This window comes from Bufo bufo, chromosome 6, assembly GCF_905171765.1.
Source record: "Bufo bufo chromosome 6, aBufBuf1.1, whole genome shotgun sequence".
Classification (NCBI taxonomy): Eukaryota; Metazoa; Chordata; class Amphibia; order Anura; family Bufonidae; genus Bufo; species Bufo bufo.
This window is the reverse complement of record NC_053394.1, coordinates 260,368,983-260,392,841: the sequence shown is the minus strand read 5'-3', so window position 1 is coordinate 260,392,841 and position 23,859 is coordinate 260,368,983. Positions and strand designations below refer to the sequence as shown.

The 23,859-nt window shown below is 44.4% G+C and overlaps 1 protein-coding gene across 1 annotated transcript in view; it reads right to left on the bottom strand.

The window, feature by feature from the left end:
* The window catches only part of LOC121003653 (neurotrypsin-like), a 105,876-nt gene that overhangs the window by 56,304 nt on the left and 25,713 nt on the right, over positions 1-23,859 (bottom strand). The window contains exon 2 of the mRNA XM_040435510.1: positions 7,008-7,053. Within this exon, the coding sequence (XP_040291444.1) occupies positions 7,008-7,053 (46 nt within the window). The remainder of the gene's footprint in view (positions 1-7,007; positions 7,054-23,859) is intronic.

Here is a 23,859-nt window from a genome sequence, read left to right as displayed (position 1 = left end):
TTTTGACAGGCAGAATATCATAGCTACCAAGTAAACAAACAGGAACCTAATGGATCCCGTTAAAGTCAAAGTCAATTAAAGTTCAGCCTAGATTTTGTTATATTAAAAATGGATCCACCATTGATCCATCAGAAAATGAAGTCTTGACCCCAGCATGAAGATTCGACAATTCGTAGGAGCCTAGAAACAAAATAACAGATGCCTTTCCTTACCAGGAAGGTAATGGTCAAAATGATAAAGGTGGTTAATCCTGCCGAAAACTGTTACATTCAATATGTGACAATCTAGGCTGGAGGAAAGTGCCCCGACGTCTCCAGAACACAACACTCATGCAGCAGTTGATTATCATGACCATATTATCTCTGTCATGAACTCCTTCCAGGTAGCTGTACTATAAAATGTCGTAAGAAAGCTCCTGTTTATTATGCTGCACCCTACACTGACTAATCACTCTTGCATGGCAATAACAGGAAATAATATAAGCTGGCACATTTATTCCTATTTTACACTATTATGCGGTTTATGGACTGTTTTGGTATGAGATATACACTCGCCTAAAGAATTATTAGGAACACCTGTTCTATTTCTCATTAATGCAATTATCTAGTCAACCAATCACATGGCAGTTGCTTCAATGCATTTAGGGGTGTGGTCAAGACAATCTCCTGAACTCCAAACTGAATGTCAGAATGGGGAAGAAAGGTGATTTAAGCAATTTTGAGCATGGCATGGTTGTTGGTGCCAGACAGGCCGGTCTGAGTATTTCACAATCTGCTCAGTTACTGGGAATTTCACGCACAACCGTTTCTAGGGTTTACAAAGAATGGTGTGAAAAGGGAAAAACATCCAGTATGCGGCAGTCCTGTGGGCAAAAATGCCTTGTGGATGCTAGAGGTCAGAGGAGAATAGGCCGACTGATTCAAGCTGATAGAAGAGCAACCTTGACTGAAATAACCACTCGTTACAACCGAGGTATGCAGCAAAGCATTTGTGAAGCCACAACACGCACAACCTTGAGGCGGATGGGCTACAACAGCAGAAGACCCCACCGGGTACCACTCATCTCCACTACAAATAGGCTACAATTTGCACGAGCTCACCAAAATTGGACTGTTGAAGACTGGAAAAATGTTGCCTGGTCTGATGAGTCTCGATTTCTGTTGAGACATTCAAATGGTAGAGTCCGAATTTGGCGTAAACAGAATGAGAACATGTATCCATCCTCTGATGGCTACTTCCAGCAGGATAATGCAACATGTCACAAAGCTCGAATCATTTCAAATTGGTTTCTTGAACATGACAATGAGTTCACTGTACTAAAATGGCCCCCACAGTCACCAGATCTCAACCCAATAGAGCATCTTTGGGATGTGGTGGAACGGGAGCTTCGTGCCCTGGATGTGCATCCCTCAAATCTCCATCAACTGCAAGATGCTATCCTATCAATATGGGCCAACATTTCTAAAGAATGCTATCAGCACCTTGTTGAATCAATGCCACGTAGAATTAAGGCAGTTCTGAAGGCAAAAGGGGGTCCAACACCGTATTAGTATGGTGTTCCTAATAATTCTTTAGGTGAGTGTATAATTGAGTTGAGTATGCTGCATATGGTCGTTTATGCACAGACATCTCCACATTAGAAAGGGGTATAATTTTTTATAAAAAATGTGATCAGAGTTGGGTAACAGAAGTACTCATGTTACCCCCACCGCTGTTCTTCAACACTGCCCTGTAACCGCTCCTCTCCACTTCCTGTTCTCTGGCTTGACACTCTGGAAACGACTTGAACCACCAGCTCAGCCAATCACTGGCTGCAGTGATCACTCGGGTCAGCCAGCGATTGACTAAGCGGACAAGCTGTTTCAGGGGTGTAGCCCAAGAACAGGAAGTGGAATAAGGCAGGGACTGGAGCAGCGGCCAAACAGTAGCGGCAGCCAGACAAAAAATGTTGGATGCAGTATTCTTTTCCGGCCAAAGGCCGGCATCTATGTCAAATACAGTGAACTTTGGCAGCCTGTTTGTCCACCAGAACAGACTGCCAGGGTTCACAACACATGGCTTAAGAAGAACACAGTCTCAAAATGTAAATAACTGCAAGCAAAGCTCTCATAAATATGGCAGGCGGCTGCATAACTTTGCCTTATACAGTAATTAAGCTTCATTTATATCAAACAGGAAAATCAAGTGGAGTATGCATTGCTGGCCCTCCTGGTGCTACCAATCCTTATCAACTTGTCCACATGTATGTCATGCTGGGTTGGGGTACCTACTTTGACAACACAACTATACATTTAGAATATATGAAGTTAATTAATACAGAATTAATACTTAAAAGGAAACTGTCACATGGTGTCTGAGCTGTGGGCAGGAGGCACTGAGCAGATTGATATGTATTTTTTATTTTTATTTTTTTGGGGGGGGGGATTCAGTAAAACATGTATTTGTCAATCACTGATAGGACCGCCTCCTTGTCTTCAGAGCCTAGAATGAGCAAGAATTTAAATGAATGAAATATACACTGCTCAAAAAAATAAAGGGAACACTTAAACAACACAATGTAACTCCAAGTCAATCACACTTCTGTGAAATCAAACTGTCCACTTAGGAAGCAACACTGAGTGACAATCAATTTCACATGCTGTTGTGCAAATGGGATAGACAACAGGTGGAAATTATAGGCAATTAGCAAGACACCCCCAATAAAGGAGTGGTTCTGCAGGTGGTGACCACAGATCACTTCTCAGTTCCTATGCTTCCTGGCTGATGTTTTGGTCACTTTTGAATGCTTTCACTCTAGTGGTAGCATGAGACGGAGTCTACAACCCACACAAGTGGCTCAGGTAGTGCATCTTATCCAGGATGGCACATCAATGCGAGCTGTGGCAAGAAGGTTTGCTGTGTCTGTCAGCGTAGTGTCCAGAGCATGGAGGCGCTACCAGGAGACAGGCCAGTACATCAGGAGACGTGGAGGAGGCCGTAGGAGGGCAACAGCCCAGCAGCAGGACCGCTACCTCCGCCTTTGTGCAAGGAGGAACAGGAGGAGCACTGCCAGAGCCCTGCAAAATGACCTCCAGCAGGCCACAGATGTGCATGTGTCTGCTCAAACGGTCAGAAACAGACTCCATGAGGGTGATATGAGGGCCCGACATCCACAGGTGGGGGTTGTGCTTACAGCCCAACACCGTGCAGGACGTTTGGCATTTTTCAGAGAACACCAATATTGGCAAATTCGCCACTGGCGCCCTGTGCTCTTCACAGATGAAAGCAGGTTCACACTGAGCACATGTGACAGACGTGACAGAGTCTTGAGACGCCGTGGAGAACGTTCTGCTGCCTGCAACATCCTCCAGCATGACCGTTTTGGCATTGGGTCAGTAATGGTGTGGGGTGGCATTTCTTTGGAGGGGCGCACAGCCCTCCATCTGCTCGCCAGAGGTAGCCTGACTGCCATTAGGTACCGAGATGAGATCCTCAGACCCCTTGTGAGACCATATGCTGGTGCGGTTGGCCCTGGGTTCCTCCTAATGCAAGACAATGCTAGACCTCATGTGGCTGGAGTGTGTCAGCAGTTCCTGCAAGACGAAGGCATTGATGCTATGGACTGGCCCGCCCGTTCCCCAGACCTGAATCCAATTGAGCACATCTGGGACATCATGTCTCGCTCTATCCACCAACGTGACGTTGCACCACAGACTGTCCAGGAGTTGGCATATGCTTTAGTCCAGGTCTGGGAGGAGATCCCTCAGGAGACCGTCCACCACCTCATCAGGAGCATGCACAGGCGTTGTAGGGAGGTCATACAGGCATGTGGAGGCCACACACACTACTGAGCCTCATTTTGACTTGTTTTAAGGACATTACATCAAAGTTGGATCAGCCTGTAGTGTGTTTTTCCACTTTTATTTTGAGTGTGACTCCAAATCCAGACCTCCATGGGTTGAAAAATTTGATTTCCATTTTTTAATTTTTGTGTGATTTTGTTGTCAGCACATTCAACTATGTAAAGAACAAAGTATTTCAGAAGAATATTTAATTAATTCAGATCTAGAATGTGTTATTTTTGTGTTCCCTTTATTTTTTTGAGCAGTGTATTTATTTTCTTATGGTGGAAACAGCCATAACTCTTGTAGTTGCCTTGATTCATTCTCGTCTTGACTACTGCAACGCATTACTAATTGGTCTCCCTCTCACTAAACTCTCTCCTTCAGTCTGTCCTAAATGCTGCAGCCAGGCTCATCTATCTGTCCACCCACTAGACTGATGTCACTAGTCTGTGCCAGTCACATCACTGGTTGCCCATCCACCACCGAATACAGTTCAAACTTCTCACCCTCACCCACAAAGCTCTCCACAGTGCTGCACCTCCATACATCTCCTCCCTCATCTCCATCTACCACCCTACTCGTGCTCTCTGTTCTGTTAGCGACCTAAGATTAATAACCTCCATAATTCATACCTCTCACTGCCGTCTTCAAGACTTTTCTCGAGCTGCACCTACTCTCTGGAATGCTCTTCCCCCAGAATAGCAGGTCAATTCCCAACTTCCCTACCTTCAAATGTGCCTTAAAAACACATCTTCTCAGCCTACACTACTGCTTTCAGTTCAATAATGGCTCAACCACTACAAACCGGATTCCAAAAAAGTTGGGACACTAAACAAATTGTGAATAAAAACTGAATGCAATGATGTGGAGATGGCAAATGTCAATATTTTATTTGTAATAGAACGTAGATGACAGATCAAACGTTTAATCCGAGTAAATGTATAATTTTAAAGGAAAAATACGTTGATTCCAATTTTCACGGTGTCAACAAATCCCCAAAAAGTTGGGTCAAGTAGCAATAAGAGGCTGGAAAAAGTAAATTTGAGCATAACGAAGAGCTGGAAGACCAATTGACACTAATTAGGTCAATTGGCAACATGATTGGGTATAAAAAGAGCTTCTCAGAGTGGCAGTGTCTCTCAGAAGCCAAGATGGGTAGAGGATCACCAATTCCTCAATGTTGCGCAGAAAGATAGTGGAGCAATATCAGAAAGGTGTTACCCAGCGAAAAATTGCAAAGACTTTGCATCGATCATCATCAACTGTGCATAACATCATCCGAAGATTCAGAGAATCTGGAACAATCTCTGTGCGTAAGGGTCAAGGCCGTAAAACCATACTGGATGCACGTGATCTCCGGGCCCTTAAACGACACTGCACCACAAACAGGAATGCTACTGTAAAGGAAATCACAGAATGGGCTCAGGAATACTTCCAGAAACCATTGTCAGTGAACACAATCCACCGTGCCATCCGCCGTTGCCAGCTGAAACTCTACAGTGCAAAGAAGAAGCCATTTCTAAGCAAGATCCACAAGCTCAGGCGTTTTCACTGGGCCAGGGATCATTTAAAATGGAGTGTGGCAAAATGGAAGACTGTTCTGTGGTCAGACGAGTCACGATTCAAAGTTCTTTTTGGAAATCTGGGACGCCATGTCATCCGGACCAAAGAGGAGAAGGACAACCCAAGTTGTTATCAACGCTCAGTTCAGAAGCCTGCATCTCTGATGGTATGGGGTTGCATGAGTGCGTGTGGCATGGGCAGCTTGCATGTCTGGAAAGGCATCATCAATGCAGAAAAATATATTCAGGTTCTAGAACAACATATGCTCCCATCCAGACGTCATCTCTTTCAGGGAAGACCCTGCATTTTTCAACAAGATAATGCCAGACCACATTCTGCATCAATCACAACATCATGGCTGCGTAGGAGAAGGATCCGGGTACTGAAATGGCCAGTCTGCAGTCCAGATCTTTCACCTATAGAGAACATTTGGCGCATCATAAAGAGGAAGGTGCAACAAAGAAGGCCCAAGACGATTGAACAGTTAGAGGCCTGTATTAGACAAGAATGGGAGAGCATTCCTATTTCTAAACTTGAGAAACTGGTCTTCTCGGTCCCCAGACGTCTGTTGAGTGTTGTAAGAAGAAGGGGAGATGCCACACAGTGGTGAAAATGGCCTTGTCCCAACTTTTTTGGGATTTGTTGACACCATGAAATTCTGATTCAACATATTTTTCCCTTAAAATGGTAAATTTTCTCAGTTTAAACTTTTGTTCCGTGATTTATGTTCTATTCTGAATAAAATATTAGAAGTTGGCACCTCCACATCATTGCATTCAGTTTTTATTCACGATTTGTATAGTGTCCCAACTTTTTTGGAATCCGGTTTGTACATATCACAATCAACTACCTTATGTGTCACCCCCACTTCCTCATAGATTGTAAGCTCTTGTGAGCAGGGCCCTCACTCCTAGTTTTTCAGTTGTATATTAGCCAGTAACTTTGTGATGTCTTTTGTTTTGTACATGAACCCACTGAATTGTAAAGCTCTGCAGAATATGGTGGCGCTATATATGTACTGTAAATATTATAATATTATTTCCCACAAACTATATATCAATCTGCTCAGCTGCTCCTGCTCTGGCAGAATACACAACATTTTTGTGTTTCCAGGCAAATATAATATCAAACATTTATAGCACTCTTCTACTGGAACCGGAAAGCAAGAACTATGTCCAGTACAGTGTCATGACAGTCTGTTTATTCTTACTACTATGCCGTGAATGCATTTATAGGTTTTAAGTTTGTGCTCATGACATCACATATAGCAGCTGATTCATTCCCATACAGGCCTGGCATGTTTATGAACCCCGTGGGTATAAGCTAGGTTTGTTAATTGAGAGGATACCTATAACGGTTGTATTTTTAACACTGTTGATAGATGCAACATGTACAAAAAAAATTTACACAAAAGGCAAAAAAGTGTGTATGCATAGGCAGGATAAATAGATAATAGTTTAATTGCGGATTTGCAGCAAATCAACTCTGTGTGTCTAGATTGACGCTACAGAAGAAACACAATGCAAAAGTAATCTAAAAGTGAAATAAAGAGACAAATAACCTGGAAGAACAGACGTTGTGACATGTTAGACGTGACTCGGGGCAGAGTCCTGTCCTTACCTGTAAGCAGCAGGTGCTTCTGGGGTTGGAGGGAATTTACGATATCCTAGGAATTTAGAAAATAGAAAATATATTCCAGTGAGATGAAAAAGCTACAGACAATAAGGAAAGGTGCATAGACGTGCTATATACAGTTGCAAGAAAAAGTATACGAACCCTTTGGAATGATATGGATTTCTGCACAAATTGGTCATAAAATGTGATCTGATCTTTAAGTCACAGCAATATACAATCACAGTCTGCTTAAACTAATAACACACAAATAATTAAATGTTACCATGTTTTTATTGAACACACAATGTACATTCACAGTGCAGGTGGAAAAAGTATGTGAACCCTTGGATTTAATAACTGGTTGAACCTCCTTTTGGCAGCAATAACTTCAACCAAACGTTTCCTGTAGTTGCAGATCAGACGTGCACAACGGTCAGGAGTAATTCTTGACCATTCCTCTTTACAGAACTGCTTCAGTTCAGCAATATTCTTGGGATGTCTGGTGTGAATCGCTTTCTTGAGGTCATGCCATAGCATCTCAATTGGGTTGAGGTCAGGACTCTGACTTGGCGACTCCAGAAGGCGTATTTTCTTCTGTTTAAGCCATTCTGTTGTCGATTTACTTCTATGCTTTGGGCCGTTGTCCTGTTACAACACCCATCTTCTGTTGAGCTTCAGCTGGTGGACAGATGGCCTTAAAGGGTTTCTGTCACCCCACAAAACTCATATATTTTTTTTTGGATAGTTAGATTCCTTATAGGGCGACATTGGAGAATATAATAGTCTTACTTACTTTTATGCGGCCGATTCTTTATAAAACAAAGTTTTATAATATGTAAATGAGGGCTCTACCAGCAAGTAGGGCGTCTACTTGCTGGTAGCCGCAGCAGCAATCCGCCCCCTCGCCGTGTTGATTGACAGGGCCAGCCGTGATCTCCTCCTCCGGCCGGCCCTGTCAGTAATTCAAAAATCGCGCGCCTCTGGTCATTCGGCGCAGGCGCTCTGAGATGAGGAGGCTCGTCTCCTCAGCACTCCCTGAGTGCGCCTGCGCCGATGACGTCTTCTCTTTCGGTGATGTCATCGGCGGAGACGAGCCTCCTCATCTCAGAGCGCCTGCGCCGAATGACCAGAGGCGCGCGATTTTTGAATTACTGACAGGGCCGGCCGGAGGAGGAGATCACGGCTGGCCCTGTCAATCAACACGGCGAGGGGGCGGATTGCTGCTGCGGCTACCAGCAAGTAGACGCCCTACTTGCTGGTAGAGCCCTCATTTACATATTATAAAACTTCGTTTTATAAAGAATCGGCCGCATAAAAGTAAGTAAGACTATTATATTCTCCAATATCGCCCTATAAGGAATCTAACTATCCAAAAAAAAAAAAAAAGAGTTTTGTGGGGTGACAGAAACCCTTTAAGTTCTCCTGCAAAATGTCTTGATAAACTTGGGAATTTATTTTTTCTTCGATGATAGCAATCCGTCCAGGCCCTGACGCAGCAAAGCAGCCCCAAACCATGATGCCCCCACCACCATACTTCACAGTTGGGATGAGGTTTTGATTTTGGTGTGCTGTGCCTCTTTTTCTCCACACATAGTGTTGTGTGTTTCTTCCAAACAACTCAACTTTGGTTTCATCTGTCCACATAATATTTTGCCAGTACTGCTGTGGAACATCCAGGTGCTCTTGTGCAAACTGTAAATGTGCAGCAATGTTTTTATTGGACAGCAGTGGCTTCCTCTGTGGTATCCTCCCATGAAATCCATTCTTGTTTAGTGTTTTACGTATTGTAGATTCGCTAACAGGGGTGTTAGCATATGCCAGAGACTTTTGTAAGTCTTTAGCTGACACTCTAGGATTCTTCTTCACCTCATTGAGCAGTCTGCGCTGTGCTCTTGCAGTCATCTTTACAGGACGGCCACTCCTAGGGAGAGTAGCAGCAGTGCTGAACTTTCTCCATTTATAGACAATTTGTCTTACCGTGGACTGATGAACAGCACGGCTTTTGGAGATACTTTTATAACCCTTTCCAGCTTTATGCAAGTCAACAATTTTTAATCGTAGGTCTTCTGAGAGCTCTTTTGTGCGAGGCATCATTCACATCAGGCAATGCTTCTTGTGAAAAGCAAACCCAGAACTGGTGTGTGTTTTTCATAGGGCAGGGCAGCTGTAACCAACACCTCCAATCTTATCTCATTAAATGAACTCCAGTTGGCTGACACCTCACTCCAATTAGCTATTGGAGATGTCATTAGTCTAGGGGTTCACATACTTTTTCCACCTGCACTGTGAATGTTTACATGGTGTGTACAATAAAAGCATGGTAACATTTAATTATTTGTGTGTAATTTAGTTTAAGCAGACTGTGATTGTCTATTGTTATGACTTGAAGATCAGATCACATTTTATGACCAATTTGTGCAGAAATCCATATCATTCCAAAGGGTTCACATATATATATATATATATATATATATATATAAAAGCAGCATTGGTCAGTCATTGGGATATATGAATTTCATCTAAATATGGAAATGTATGTGAAAACAGCAAGTAGTAGGCTCATGTGCAACTTATTGCTTACACAATATTAGACATTTTTGTGGCTTTGAGATATTTTCCAATTTCACATTAACATGACACGCTTTATACATGACATCCATTATGAAAAATATGACCTATTCCTACAGATATATACATATTTATGGAGCTATTACAGCTACTGAGGTAAAATGACTGACCTATGTCTTTTGCATTTACATCAAACTAATGTGACATTATCTCAAGGGTCATCTTATGCCATAGGCAAATTACTTGAGAGGCCTGAAAAATGCCGATAAGATACAGACCAGACTGCTGCACTCAGGTTACAGCATGGGTCACCTTTGTTGAACCTACACTAATGTATTACTGAGTTGCATATATATTCCAAAAATGTTTGCGTGGCTCATGGAAATTCAAATTTTATAAGTCTGGCCCACATTTATCAAAAGTTACATCATTTTAGCCACTGTCTTATTTAAAGCTAGGCTAATTTATTTATGTGTACCAACTAATTTCTGACTCCATGTGCCCTACTCGATACATTTTTCAAAACATACATCTTGGCCATTAACATTTACATTAAATGTATTTTTTCTGTACTGGGGTAGGGGTGGAAAAGAGATTTCTTTTTTTTTTTCACATTAATGGCTTAAAAAAGTTAAACTTCATAGATGTATTAAATTAATAAGTATACTGTTAAATCAAAGCTCAAAAAAATCTTAAAAGAGGTGTACAGAGGTATAATATTGATTACTTGGCACTCAAACATAGAATGGAAACTGATAAAAAAAACATAAAAGTAACAAAGACTGCAACGATGCATCAATACAAGATGTAATTTGCAATGGCAATTATACATTGCATATTCGCCACTAAATTTCCGACAAAATCTGCTGTAAAATCGCAATGTTTTCTATGCAATTTTTGTTGGGAGATTTGCTGTGAATTTCACGCTATGCACTGCAAAATGTGAAAATCAGCAAAACATAAATTGACATCCTACGGATTCAAAATCCACACAGCAGGTCATTTTGCATGCAGGTTCGGCACACAATTTTGAATAATGTTTAGATAAAATTTCATAAAATAGCATCCACTTTGCTCCTACGGTAAATGCTGCAGAATATCCATGCTTTGTGGACATACCGTAGAGGTATGCCAACACTGAACAGAATGCTGCAAATGTTTGTAGCGCAATTTACAATAGCATCATTTTAAACCAATGCTGTTTTTAACTTCTACAGTAAGTCTGCACAAAAATCGACATAATTTGGTACACAGTTATCTTGTGGATTTCCCTGCTGATTTTCACCAGATTCCAAAACGGACCCATAGGGATGTTCGCTAATAATGGTTTTTACAAAGTAATACCTAAAGGCTGTAGAAAAATTTATAAAAATCACCAGGATTAAGGCAAATGTTTAAAATAGAAATACAAATAGACAATAATCCCTGTGCCCAGTGATATATGACAGTTTTCCATGGGCATTTTATATACTGTATTTTCTAAATCCTGAGCAACCAGCAATCCACACTCAATTTTTACTATAGCGCAAATGACTCTAAATTCTGGGGCATAATGTTTAATAAAAATGTTGCACAGCAGATTAAGACACTATTTTGAAGTAAAATACACCATAAAACAGGTATATATAAAATAAATATATACAGAAATGTAGGGCTTAAGCTATTGCGCAGGGGACATGTATACAAAGTCAGACTAGCCCACCAGAATACCTCCAATAAAAGGTATGGCTTTGCTATTTGTTAGTGTAATTAAATTACATTGCAATGTCACTATTAACTATGTAGCAGAAAGGCTACGAAGAGCATCATTCACTCCACCGAACCTGATACTTTTGCATATTACAGAGAGAGCCCATTGATTTCAATGAAGAACTTTGAGGACCTTTCTACTCTGTTAGTTAAACTTTCGATAGTTTTTCCATGGCGACCAGATCTTGAGAAAGCGAGGACACGTGAAAGTCTCCCAGTGAGCAAGTTACTCAAATCTATAGATCTGATCGACCTTATCTCTCCACATCGGCACAGATGGAGGTTCAACATCTTTCCAAAGCAGCGGAAAAAGCAGTCTCGCCACTGTGATAAGCATAGTGGGTAGGTCAGATCTAGAGGGAGAAAGCGAGTCATTGGGATACCAAAGAAGGATCAGTTTGGGATCCAATTCGACCTGAGTAGCACAGACCACGTTTATCAAAGCTTCTATGTTTGACCAGAACATAGGTTTGAGGACCTTTCTACTCTGTTAGTTAAACTTTCGATAGTTTTTCCATGGCGACCAGATCTTGAGAAAGCGAGGACACGTGAAAGTCTCCCAGTGAGCAAGTTACTCAAATCTATAGATCTGATCGACCTTATCTCTCCACATCGGCACAGATGGAGGTTCAACATCTTTCCAAAGCAGCGGAAAAAGCAGTCTCGCCACTGTGATAAGCATAGTGGGTAGGTCAGATCTAGAGGGAGAAAGCGAGTCATTGGGATACCAAAGAAGGATCAGTTTGGGATCCAATTCGACCTGAGTAGCACAGACCACGTTTATCAAAGCTTCTATGTTTGACCAGAACATAGGTCAAACTTCTCACAGTACCACCAAATGTGTGAAAGCGAGCCTATGTCTTTTCCGCATCTCCAACACGTGCTTGGAATGTCCGGGTTAAGCCTATGCAGAAATTCCGGGGTCTTATACCATCTTGTAAGTAGCTTATATGAATTCTCTTGTACTCTAATACAACGACTAAAACCATGAGAGTGGGAGAGGATAAATGCTCTTTCTGGGTCTGAGAGGCGGATGGAGAGTTCCACTTCCCAAGAGTTGAGGAAATGCAGTACAGGAGGGGAGGCTGAGAGCAACTCCTTGTATATAGTGGAGAGCGGTTTAGGGAGCTTACGGGTGTCTGATAGCCATTTTTCCAGCCAGGAGGGGGAGGCAGAGGAAGTTGGGGGTGGTAGTTTAAGCAGTTTAATATCTTTTTGTAAGGCGAATACCTGGAGAAAAGAGGCGTTTTTGACTCTGGGATCATTTAAGACCAAACTCCAATCTAGGTTTCCATCTGGGGTTCGGATTTTACTCAAGGGAATCTCAGCCGGGAGGGGCCAGATGCCCGAAGGCACCTTTGCTTCCGGGTGTATGTAAAACTGCAAGGAGGAGAGTGGGGTGCATGTGTTTGGGAATGTGAGTACCTTGGTCTTATATTGTCTAGCCCAGTGGTGCCAACCATTTTTCGTCTGAGGGCCGCACTAGACTTGGTATAAATTTTGCGGGCCGGAACCAGGTAGCTTTGCCAGAAAGAAATGCAAACGCTATGAGGGGGCACGTAGCATTACTACTGTGAAGAGGGCACATATCTGGCATAACTACTGTGAGGGGGCACATATCTGGGCATAACTACTGTGAGGAGGGCACATATCAGGGTATAACTACTGTGAGGAGGGCACATATCAGGGTATAACTACTGTGAGGAGGGCACATATCAAGGTATAACTACTGTGAGCTGTGAGGAGGGTACATATCAGGGCATAACTACTGTGAGGGGGCACGAGTGAGCATTACTACTGTGAAGAGGGCACATATCTGGCATAACTACTGTGAGGGGGCACATATATGGGCATAACTACTGTGAGGGGGCACATATCAGGGCATAACTACTGTGAGGGGGCACATATCAGGGCATAACTACTGTGAGGAGGGCACATATCAGGGCATAACTACTGTAAGGAGGGCACATATCTTGGCATTATTACTGTGAGGGGGCACATATCTTGGCATTATTACTGTGAGGGGGCATGTGATGTATACATGTGTGTAATGTATGTAGTGCAGTATGTGATGATCACACACTGCACTACATACATTACACACATGTATACATCACATACTGCGCTGTCACCTTCTTCTGCAGGTCTACCTTGATGTCTGGTCTTTAGGCTTCAATCAGATCCTCCACCGCCATGCTTGCGCCGTGTGCCCGACACCACCAGGAGCTGGCCCCTCCTCCTTTCATCTCCCGCTGGCTTCTCCTACAGCAGGGCGCTCTATCGCTCCAGTGCCCGCCCAATCTTAACAATCAGGGGCGTAGCTAGAGATTACTGGGCCCCATAGCAAAAAAATTATGGCCCCCCCCTCCCGGATCTCCCACCCCCACATACCTATTGGACCTCCCACCCCTTCCAGAGCCCCCACCCAAACACCCCTCCAGGACCTCCCACCCCAACATCCCCCTAAGTGTCCTGTTCCTGTAATTAATGCTCACTACAGGTCCTATTCAACAAAGGAGACAGAAGGAGATTCCGGGCCGCGATCAAGTGGACTAAGGTGAGTTAAATTATTATTATTATTTTTTTAACCCCTCCAGCGCTAGTTTACTATGCATTCTGTATTCAGAATGCTATTATTTTCCCTTATAACTATGTTATAAGGGGAAATAATACAATCTTACAAAACACCGATCCCAAGCCCGAACTTCTGTGAAGAAGTTCGGGTACCAAACATGCGCGATTTTTCTCACGCGAGTGCAAAACGCATTACAATGTTTTGCACTCGCGCGGAAAAATTGCGAGTGTTCCCGCAACGCACCCGCACATTTTCCCGCAACGCCCGTGTTAACCCAGCCTAAGTGTCGTCCACAGATCCCCCCCTAAGTGTCGTCCACAGACCCCCCCCCCCTAAGTGTCGTCCACAGACCCCCCCCCCTAAGTGTCCTCCACAGATCCCCCCCTTCAGTGTCCTCCACAGATCCCCCCCTTCAGTGTCCTCCACAGACCCCCCCCTTCAGTGTCCTCCACAGATCCCCCCTTCAGTGTCCTCCACAGATCCTCCCCCTTCAGTGTCCTCCACAGATCCCCCCTTCAGTGTCCTCCACAGATCCTCCCCCTTCAGTGTCCTCCACAGATATCCCCCCACCCAGAGCCGCTTCCTAGCTAATTTATTCACTGCACTTGCCTCTGTGAAATTGAAGCGAAGCTCCGTAATCTCGCACAGGCGCACTGGCAGAGGCCAGGAAGACGGTGCATGCGCACTTCGATGCCTCTGCCAGTGCGCCTGTGCGAGATTACGGCGCTTCTCTTCAAATTCACAGAGGCAAGTGCAGTAAATAAATTAGCTAGGAGGCGGGGCTGGGCGGGGAGATTGCAGGCACAGGCAGCATCGCTTTGCTGCCTGTGCCGTTCGCAACGCGCCCTGCGCTGATAAAGTACGGTCACTGCGTGGGCCTCATGACACGGCTTCGCGGGCCAAATGCGGCCCGCGGGCCGTAGGTTGGACATCACTGGTCTAGCCCATTCTACTAACATGCCCTTCCATACGGGTGAGAAGGAGGAGCCACCTGGTGAGCAAGGGGATAAACCCCAAAGGATCCGTGTCCCTAGTAGTAAGCAGGGAGCGCTCTAGACGCACATATTGCCTTTTGCGTCTATGATTGCCGGAATAAAGGAATCCACGTGACGCTGCTTAGCCATGGCAGACATCAGTCTATTCCCTTTGTTCCTATGAGCATAGGCTTTAAATTTGGAGCGAAAGATAAGCTTCGCAGATTTGGCATTAAGCAAGTTTTTCAATTCCGTCCTGGTCTCCACCAATTCAACGGCCACAGCTTGGGCCCGGGATTGCTTATGGGTCAGTTTTAGACGTGCTATACGGGACAGCAGGTCGTTCACCGCTTGGGAGCGTACCTTTTTGATATGGGAGCCCAGGGCTATTAGTTCACCTCTGACTACTGCTTTATGGGTTTCCCACAGGACGGAGGGAGAGGGGGGGGGGGGGGGCTCCTGCAGTATTAAGGGAAAATAATTCTGACATAACCCAGGAGATTCTAGATGCATTGGCAGGGTCAGAGATCAAGGTGTCATTAAGGCGCCACAGCCGTTCCCTTCTGGGGAGGGCGGTCATAGATACATGGAAAAAGACAGGGGCGTGGTCAGACAGCGTGATGTTACCTATCCTCGTATCTACCACCTGAGAAACATGGGGGGAGGACAGAAATATGTAATCCAGTCTGTGGAAAGAGGTTTTAGCATTGGAATAAAACGCGTAGTCCCAGCTAGAGGGATGCATAATGCGCCAAACATCTATAACCTGTAATCTTTTCAACGCAGTCTTCAGACGGCGTAGAAGCTTTTGGGATAACTCGGATCTCTGGGAGGACGAGTCAAGGACTGGCTCCAGAGTGGCATTAAAGTCACCGCCCAATATGAGCATTCCCTCGCTAAAAGCAGATAGTTGTGCTAGGGTCTGAACAAGCCAAGGGATCTGACCCCTGTTAGGGGCATATATGTTGGCTAGGGTGACAGGTGTGTCAGCGATGTGTCCCCTCACGAACAAGAAGAGACCCTCTGTGTCCGAAAGCACTGCAGAGTGTTTAAAGGGCAGACACTTGTGAATGGCCACGCTGACACCCCTGCTAGCCGAGGTATATGAGCTATGATACCATTGTGGGAATAAGTTTGGGGACAGTTTTGGGAGTTTTCCCGTCTTAAAATGAGTTTCCTGGAGAAATGCAATCGAAACGTCATCTTTCTGTAGCAGTGAGAGCACCTGAGACCGCTTGCATGGCTCGTTCAGACCCCTGGCATTCAATGAGGCAATTACAACAGAAGCCATGGCAAAAGCGAGTAAGGCCACTTGGCCCTCAACATAAGGACAGCAAATCTGGAGAGCAGTGGACGGAGTAGAGAGGGAGAGGAGGGGGGAGGGGTTAGAGGGAGAGGTAAAAGAAAACCAAATGACGGCGATACCACATGTGTGACACTTTTTTGCAGCCTAGGTGGGCAAAGGGGCCCACATTCCAAAGAGCACCTTTAGGATTTCACAGGTCATTTACCTACTTACCACACATTAGGGCCCCTGGAAAATGCCAGGGCAGTATAACTACCCCACAAGTGACCCCATTTTGGAAAGAAGACACCCCAAGGTATTCCGTGAGGGGCATGGCGAGTTCCTAGAATTTTATATTTTTTGTCACAAGTTAGCGGAAAATGATGATTTTTTTTTAATTTTTTTTTCCCTTACAAAGTCTCATATTCCACTAACTTGTGACAAAAAATAAAAACTTCCATGAACCCACTATGCCCATCACGAAATACCTTGGGGTGTCTTCTTTGCAAAATGGGGTCACTTGTGGGGTAGTTATACTGCCCTGGCATTTTAGGGGCCGAATGCGTGAGAAGTGGTTTGAAATCAAAATCTGTAAAAAATGGCCGGTGAAATCCGATGCCCACCTAGGCTGCAAAAAAGTGTCACACATCTGGTATCCCTGTACTCAGGAGAAGTTGGGCAATGTGTTTTGGGGTGTCTTTTTACATATACCCATGCTGGGTGAGAGAAATATCTTGGCAAAAGACAACTTTTCCCATTTGTTTTATACAAAGTTGGCATTTGACCGAGATATTTATCTCACTCAGCATGGGTATATGTAAAATGACACCCCAAAACACATTGCCCAACTTCTCCTGAGTACGGGGATACCAGATGTGTGACACTTTTTTGCAGCCTAGGTGGGCAAAGGGGCCCACATTCCAAAGAGCACCTTTCGGATTTCACCGGCCATTTTTTACAGATTTTGATTTCAAACTACTTACCACACATTAGGGCCCCTAGAATCCAAGGGCAGTATAACTACCCCACAAGTGACCCCATTTTGGAAAGAAGACACCCCAAGGTATTCGCTGATGGGTATAGTGAGTTCATGGAAGTTTTTATTTTTTGTCACAAGTTAGTGGAATATGAGACTTTGTAAGAAAAAAAAATAAAAATCATCATTTTCCGCTAACTTGTGACAAAAAATAAAAAATTCTAGGAACTCGCCATGCCCCTCACGGAATACCTTGGGGTGTCTTCTTTCCAAAATGGGGTCACTTGTGGGGTAGTCATACTGCCCTGGCATTCTAGGGGCCCAAATGTGTGGTAAGTAGTTTGAAATCAAAATCTGTAAAAAAATGGCCGGTGAAATCCGAAAGGTGCTCTTTGGAATGTGGGCCCCTTTGCCCACCTAGGCTGCAAAAAAGTGTCACACATGTGGTATCTCCGTACTCAGGAGAAGTTGGGCAATGTGTTTTGGGGTGTTATTTTACATATACCCATGCTGGGTGAGATAAATATCTTGGTCAAATGCCAACTTTGTATAAAAAAATGGGAAAAGTTGTCTTTTGCCAAGATATTTCTCTCACCCAGCATGGGAATATGTAAAATGACACCCCAAAACACATTGCCCAACTTCTCCTGAGTACGGCAATACCAGATGTGTGACACTTTTTTGCAGCCTAGGTGGGCAAAGGGGCCCACATTCCAAAGAGCACCTTTCGGATTTCACCGCCCATTTTTTTACAGATTTTGATTTAAAACTACTTCGCACGCATTTGGGCCCCTAAAATGCCAGGGCAGTAGAACTACCCCACAAGTGACCCCATTTTGGAAAGAAGACACCCCAAGGTCTTCTCTGATGGGCATAGTGAGTTCATAGAAGTTTTTATTTTTTGTCACAAGTTAGTGGAATATGAGACTTTGTAAGAAAAAATAAATAAATAAAAAAAATCATCATTTTCCGCTAACTTGTGACAAAAAATAAAAAGTTCTATGAACTCACTATGCCCATCAGCGAATACCTTGGGGTGTCTACTTTCCAAAATGGGGTCATTTGTGGGGTGTTTGTACTGTCTGGCCATTGTAGAACCTCAGGAAACATGACAGGTGCTCAGAAAGTCAGAGCTGCTTCAAAAAGCGGAAATTCACATTTTTGTACCATAGTTTGTAAACGCTATAACTTTTACCCAAACCATTTTTTTTTTACCCAAACATTTTTTTTTATCAAAGACATGTAGAACAATAAATTTAGAGAAAAATTTATATATGGATGTCATTTTTTTTTGCAAAATTTTACAACTGAAAGTGAAAAATGTCATTTTTTTGCAAAAAAAATCGTTAAATTTCGATTAATAACAAAAAAAGTAAAAATGTCAGCAGCAATGAAATACCACCAAATGAAAGCTCTATCAGTGAGAAGAAAAGGAGGTAAAATTCATTTGGGTGGTAAGTTGCATGACCGAGCAATAAACGGTTAAAGTAGTGTAGGTCAGAAGTGTAAAAAGTGGCCTGGTCATTAAGGGTGTTTAAGCTAAGGGGGCTGAGGTGGTTAACAAGGTTCCAAGTAGAGCTTCAACATGCAACAAGAAGAAGTGTGAGTGAGACAAAACATTTTTTGAGCATTCAATTAATTGAAAATAGCGGTTAAACTGAAACAGGCTGTTTTTCAGCTGATCAAAATTTTAGGACCACATGCCTAATCTGTGCAAAGATGTGGATTCATTGTCATTTTCTGTCAGGTAGTCACAAGTTGTGATGGCAAAGGCAAAAAAACTCCCTTTTTGAACGTGGTCGGGTTGTTGAACTGCATAAGCAGGGTCTCTCACAGCGCGCCATCGCTGCTGAGGTGAGACACAGTAAGACAGTCATTTGGAATTTCTTAAATGATCCTTAAGGGTTATGGAACAAAAAAGTCAAATGGAAGACCCAAAAAAAATTCATCAGCACTGAGCCGGAGGATCCAATTGGCTGTCCGTCAAGACACTGGACGATCCTCGACCCAAATTAAGTCCCTACTGGTGCTGACTGCAGCCCCATAACCATCAGACGGCATCTGAGACTGAAGGACTTCAAAAACAAAAAACGTCTTCAAAGACCTCGTCTCCTTGAACGCCACAAAACTGCTCGTTTGGACTTTGCAAGAGAGCACCAAACATGGGACATTCAAAGGTGGAAGAAAGTTTTATTCTCTGATGAGAAAATATGTAACCTTGATGGTCCTGATGGTTTCCAACGTTACTGGCATGACAAGCAGATCCCACCTGAGATGTTTTCTACGCGCCACAGTGGAGGGGGCGCCATAATGGTCTGGGGTGCTTTTTCCTTCAGTGGAACAATGGAGCTTCAGGAACTGCAGGGGCGTCAAACGGCCGCTGGCTATGTCCAGATGTTGCAGAGAGCATTCCTCATGACTGAGGGCCCTCGTCTGTGTGGTAACGACTGGGTTTTTCAACAGGAAAACGCTACAGTACACAATGCCCGCAGGACAAGGGACTTCTTCCAGGAGAATAACATCACTCTTTTGGCCCAACCTGCGTGTTCCCCTGATCTAAATCCAATTGAGAACCTTTGGGGATGGATGGCAAGAGAAGTTTACAAAAATGGACAACAGTTCCAAACAGTAGATGGCCTTCGTGCGGCTGTCTTCACCACTTGGAAACGCTTGCATCAAGCATGCCGAAACGAATTTTTTAAGTGATAAACAATAACGGCGGAGCTACTCCTTACTGAGTTCATGTTTGGAAGTTGGATTTCTGTTTTGGGGGGGTTTAGTTTTTTTTGGAGGTGTGGTCCTAAACTTTTGATCAGCTGAAAAACAGCCTGTTTCAGTTTATTTGTTGTTTTCATTAAACTGAATGCTCAAAAAATGTTTTGTCTCGCTCCCATTTCTTCTTGTTGCATGTTGAAGCTCTACTTGGAATCTTGTTAAGATCCAGCCAAGCTAAATATGATTCTTAAACTTTTGATTAGGACTGTAGCTTTAAGATCCCCCGGGGTCCGCAAGGTAAACTGCTTGCCGTTTTTTAGAATGGCCAAGCCAAAGGGATATAGCCACCGGAATGGCGTGTCTGAGGCCTTGAGAGCCTCCAAGAGGGGCTGTATAATGCATTTCTTGGCTAGAGTGGAAGGGGCCAGATTTTGAAAGAACAAAATGGGTGTCTCACCATACATGATTCGATCTGCCTCTCTTCCCGCTTTAAGAAGTGCAGCAGTGTCCACGTAGCTGAGAATGCCACAAACTACATCCCATGGCGGCTCGTTGGGCTTAGGTTTAGGCCGCAAGGCCCGATGGATGCGCTCAATCGTGACAGTCGCTGCTTTTTCCGGGCCCAGCCGGGAGGAGAAAATCTCACGTGCAGCCGAGTGTAGTGCTTCCACCGCAATTGACTCAGGTAGGCCGCGGATGCGAATGTTGCGCCGTCGGCCCCGATTCTCCTGATCTTCGATACGAAGCAGAGCGTCATTCAGTAAGTCCCTGTGCGCCTGTAAGGCCACGCTTGTCTGCCCCTCATGCTCCATGATGGCTTCCTGTTCCGATGCCCAATATGGCGGAGGTCTCCTTTTATTTCCTCCAGGTCCTTCTTCAAAGGCGCCAGTGCGGACTCCGATAGATCCCTGAGGACCGCTTTAGAAAAAGGAGGGTTTCTGCGCGTCGGTCTACGGTCCGAAACATCTGAGGCACTTCCTGGCTCTGAGCCCTCCTCTGCGTCCGAGAGCTGCCGCGCCATCTTGGTCACCTCCGCGGTGGGAGTTCTGTTTTGCTTTTTAAGAAACTGATCCATATCAGGCTGTTTGGAGCAAGCCACAGTCAGCTCCGGTGCTTCAGAATGACGATCCTTGCCTGTTTTCCCCATTTGAGCAGAGGTATTAGCTGATAACAGGGGTTACATTGGCTGCCAGGGAGAGGAGCTCAGGAACAAGCAGCCATGCAGCTCCGTGGCCAGGCTCCGCCCCCCTTTACGTTATTTCTTGTCCACCTCACTGAGATAGTTGCACGTGCTCAGTTTAACTCTTCAACTGCCACCAGCTGTATCTATTGTTGAAGCTGTGGCAGTTACAAGGAAAGAACTACAGCAGAAAGGACATGCCCCCTGAGCTGCCAGCCGGAAATAAATCTAGCAACAATCAGAGCAATAAATGGGGTGCTTTCTAGAACCATGAGATGACATGTACTATATGTTTCATATGTAATATTATGTGTTACATGTGTGCTATGTGGGTCTTATGCTACTGAGGAAACACTAGCTGGGATATGACAAAAGAAGGTACTGCACTAAAGAAAGCAAAATGGCTTGTGTACACAGGCCCTGGACATGGCAGTGCTCTTCAGACCTCATAGTTGGAAGCAGGTAGGAAATAAAGGAGTGAACTGGGAAGTTACTGCTGAAAACAAAGCCAGTAATGATCCTGCAAGTAACTAGCTTGATGGTGGAGGTGACTGGTACTAATAATACGTGTACGACACCTATGGGACTAGCTAGGGCATCTGAAGCCAAATATCACAGAGGAGTTAAGGCCACAGATAAGGGATAGAAAGAAGTTGCCAAGTTCATGCATTCTGGAAGCAACCAAGGCAGGTATAATAGTCAGACCTTTAACAAAGACCGTCCAGCCTGCAGCCTGTAAGCAAACATGGTGTGAGAGACTGTGTGCAATACTTTGTATTTCATAGAAGATAATACCACAACTGAGAAGAATGTACACAGTGGTTGTGAAGATGGAGATAATGCAACCTGGGAGAAGTTCAAAACTGTGCAGATTATGCAGTATTATGCCACATGGAAAGAAAACCATGGTTATAAGTAAAGATGCAGCCATCTTTATTAGTGTGGAGACCAGAGCTAGAATGTCGACAACCAGGGAGCAACCCAAGCCAGAAGGAAAGTTGTTGCCACATAAAAAGACAGTGTACTTAATTAACCTGTTTCCTCTAATTAAGTATGTGCTATTATTGAGAGACTGTAATCACTAAGCTTGTTGCCTGTCAAAAGACTTTGTAACCATTAAACCTGTTTTGCCACAAGAGACCAGTAAAAATCTCAATAAGTCACAACTGGGTTGTTTTAGCAGTGGGTGTGGAACTGCTGTGTCAACCAACTGATTTGAATTTGGGCTACTACTAAGGGCATAATATTGGCGTTCCCTGGTTTTCATCCTTTAACCCCTGTACAGGGATCTGGAATTTGCTTCAGGGGAACCACCAGGCCACTACCTTCTGGAGTAGTTACAATGTGATTGACAGTTGACCCACGGGGGTCAGAGGCACCGGTGTGGAGCACAGAGGAGTCAGGCAAAATTGTAGTCATGAACTGGCTGAGGTCAGGGCTGGAGGATTACACGCAATACAGTCAACAGGAAGCAGCTAGAATCGAGTTAATAAGCATTCAGACAACCTATTGCTCAGGCGTGAATTAGGGTGAAAGCGCGCTAGCCTTCTAAGCCAGGGAGAGGCTTTTTGGGAGTGGGGGGTCCACAGAAGACTTTGATGGCCGTGTGCAAGGAAACTGCGGAAGACCAGCGGGTCTGGGTCACAGGAAGGACAACAGGAGGGTCAGTGGAGCGGCACCCATGCTGCCAATTTAACAGCCTGTTTCCATCCCACCTAGAGTTGGGAGCCACACACACCACTCAGGACCAAAAAGATTTTGTCTGTAAGGTTTGACTCTCTTACATGCTGAATTAAATGCATCCACTATAATGTACTGCCTACAAAAAGCTAGCACAGGAGACCTGACGGAACCACTTCATTTTCCCATTGTGGCGGAGCTGCATGAATGGGTTATTGTGCATTCCCCGGGGCCTACTTTCCCCACATATAAACTCCCCCTTCACCCCCAACCCTCTCTTGTCCCTTAAATGAATACACACAGTCTGAGTTGGATTAAATCGGCCACAGCAGACGTTTATTAATAAATAAATAAATACATAACATATATAAATATATATATATAAATATAACAATAACTTTTTCCATACCCCCTGACGAGGGAGGTCATAGAAGCCCCAAATTTCAAACATATAATTATAAACACACCAACCCGGCACTTCCATCTTGCCTCCAGCCGCAAAACTCCAGCTCGGAGACACCAACTGATGGACGCCTCTCTGAACAAACCAAAAATGCCCCAACTATGAGAGTCCAGCCCCCCCTCCTGGGGGCCCTCCCATTTTCCACACCATCCAAGACCACCAGCTTCTATAACCTTCCCCCGCCACGACTGCCGCGACATCACTAACCACCATCATCCCCCCACAGAACACCCAAAAAACAGGGCGGGTGGGAGGGAGATGTCCGCTCTCCTGCTCCTCTTCTCCCAAAATAGCGCCGGTCCGCTTGCTCCGCCCCCTCTTGAAACTCCAGCCCTCCCACGCCACTCCGCCCACCTCACTATCTTAACCATTCCTAGCCCCTCCTTGGCCCCGGAGCCCAAAACCCTTCATGCAGGGACTACCTCCAGCGTCCGGCCTTTCTTGAATGGGTTATTGTGCATTCCCCGGGGCCTACTTTCCCCACATATAAACTCCCCCTTCACCCCCCAACCCTCTCTTGTCCCTTAAATGAATACACACAGTCTGAGTTGGATTAAATCGGCCACAGCAGCCGTTTATTAATAAATAAATACATAACATATATAAATATATATATATAAATATAACAATAACTTTTTCCATATCCCCTGATGAGGGAGGTCATAGAACCCCCAAATTTCAAACATATAATTA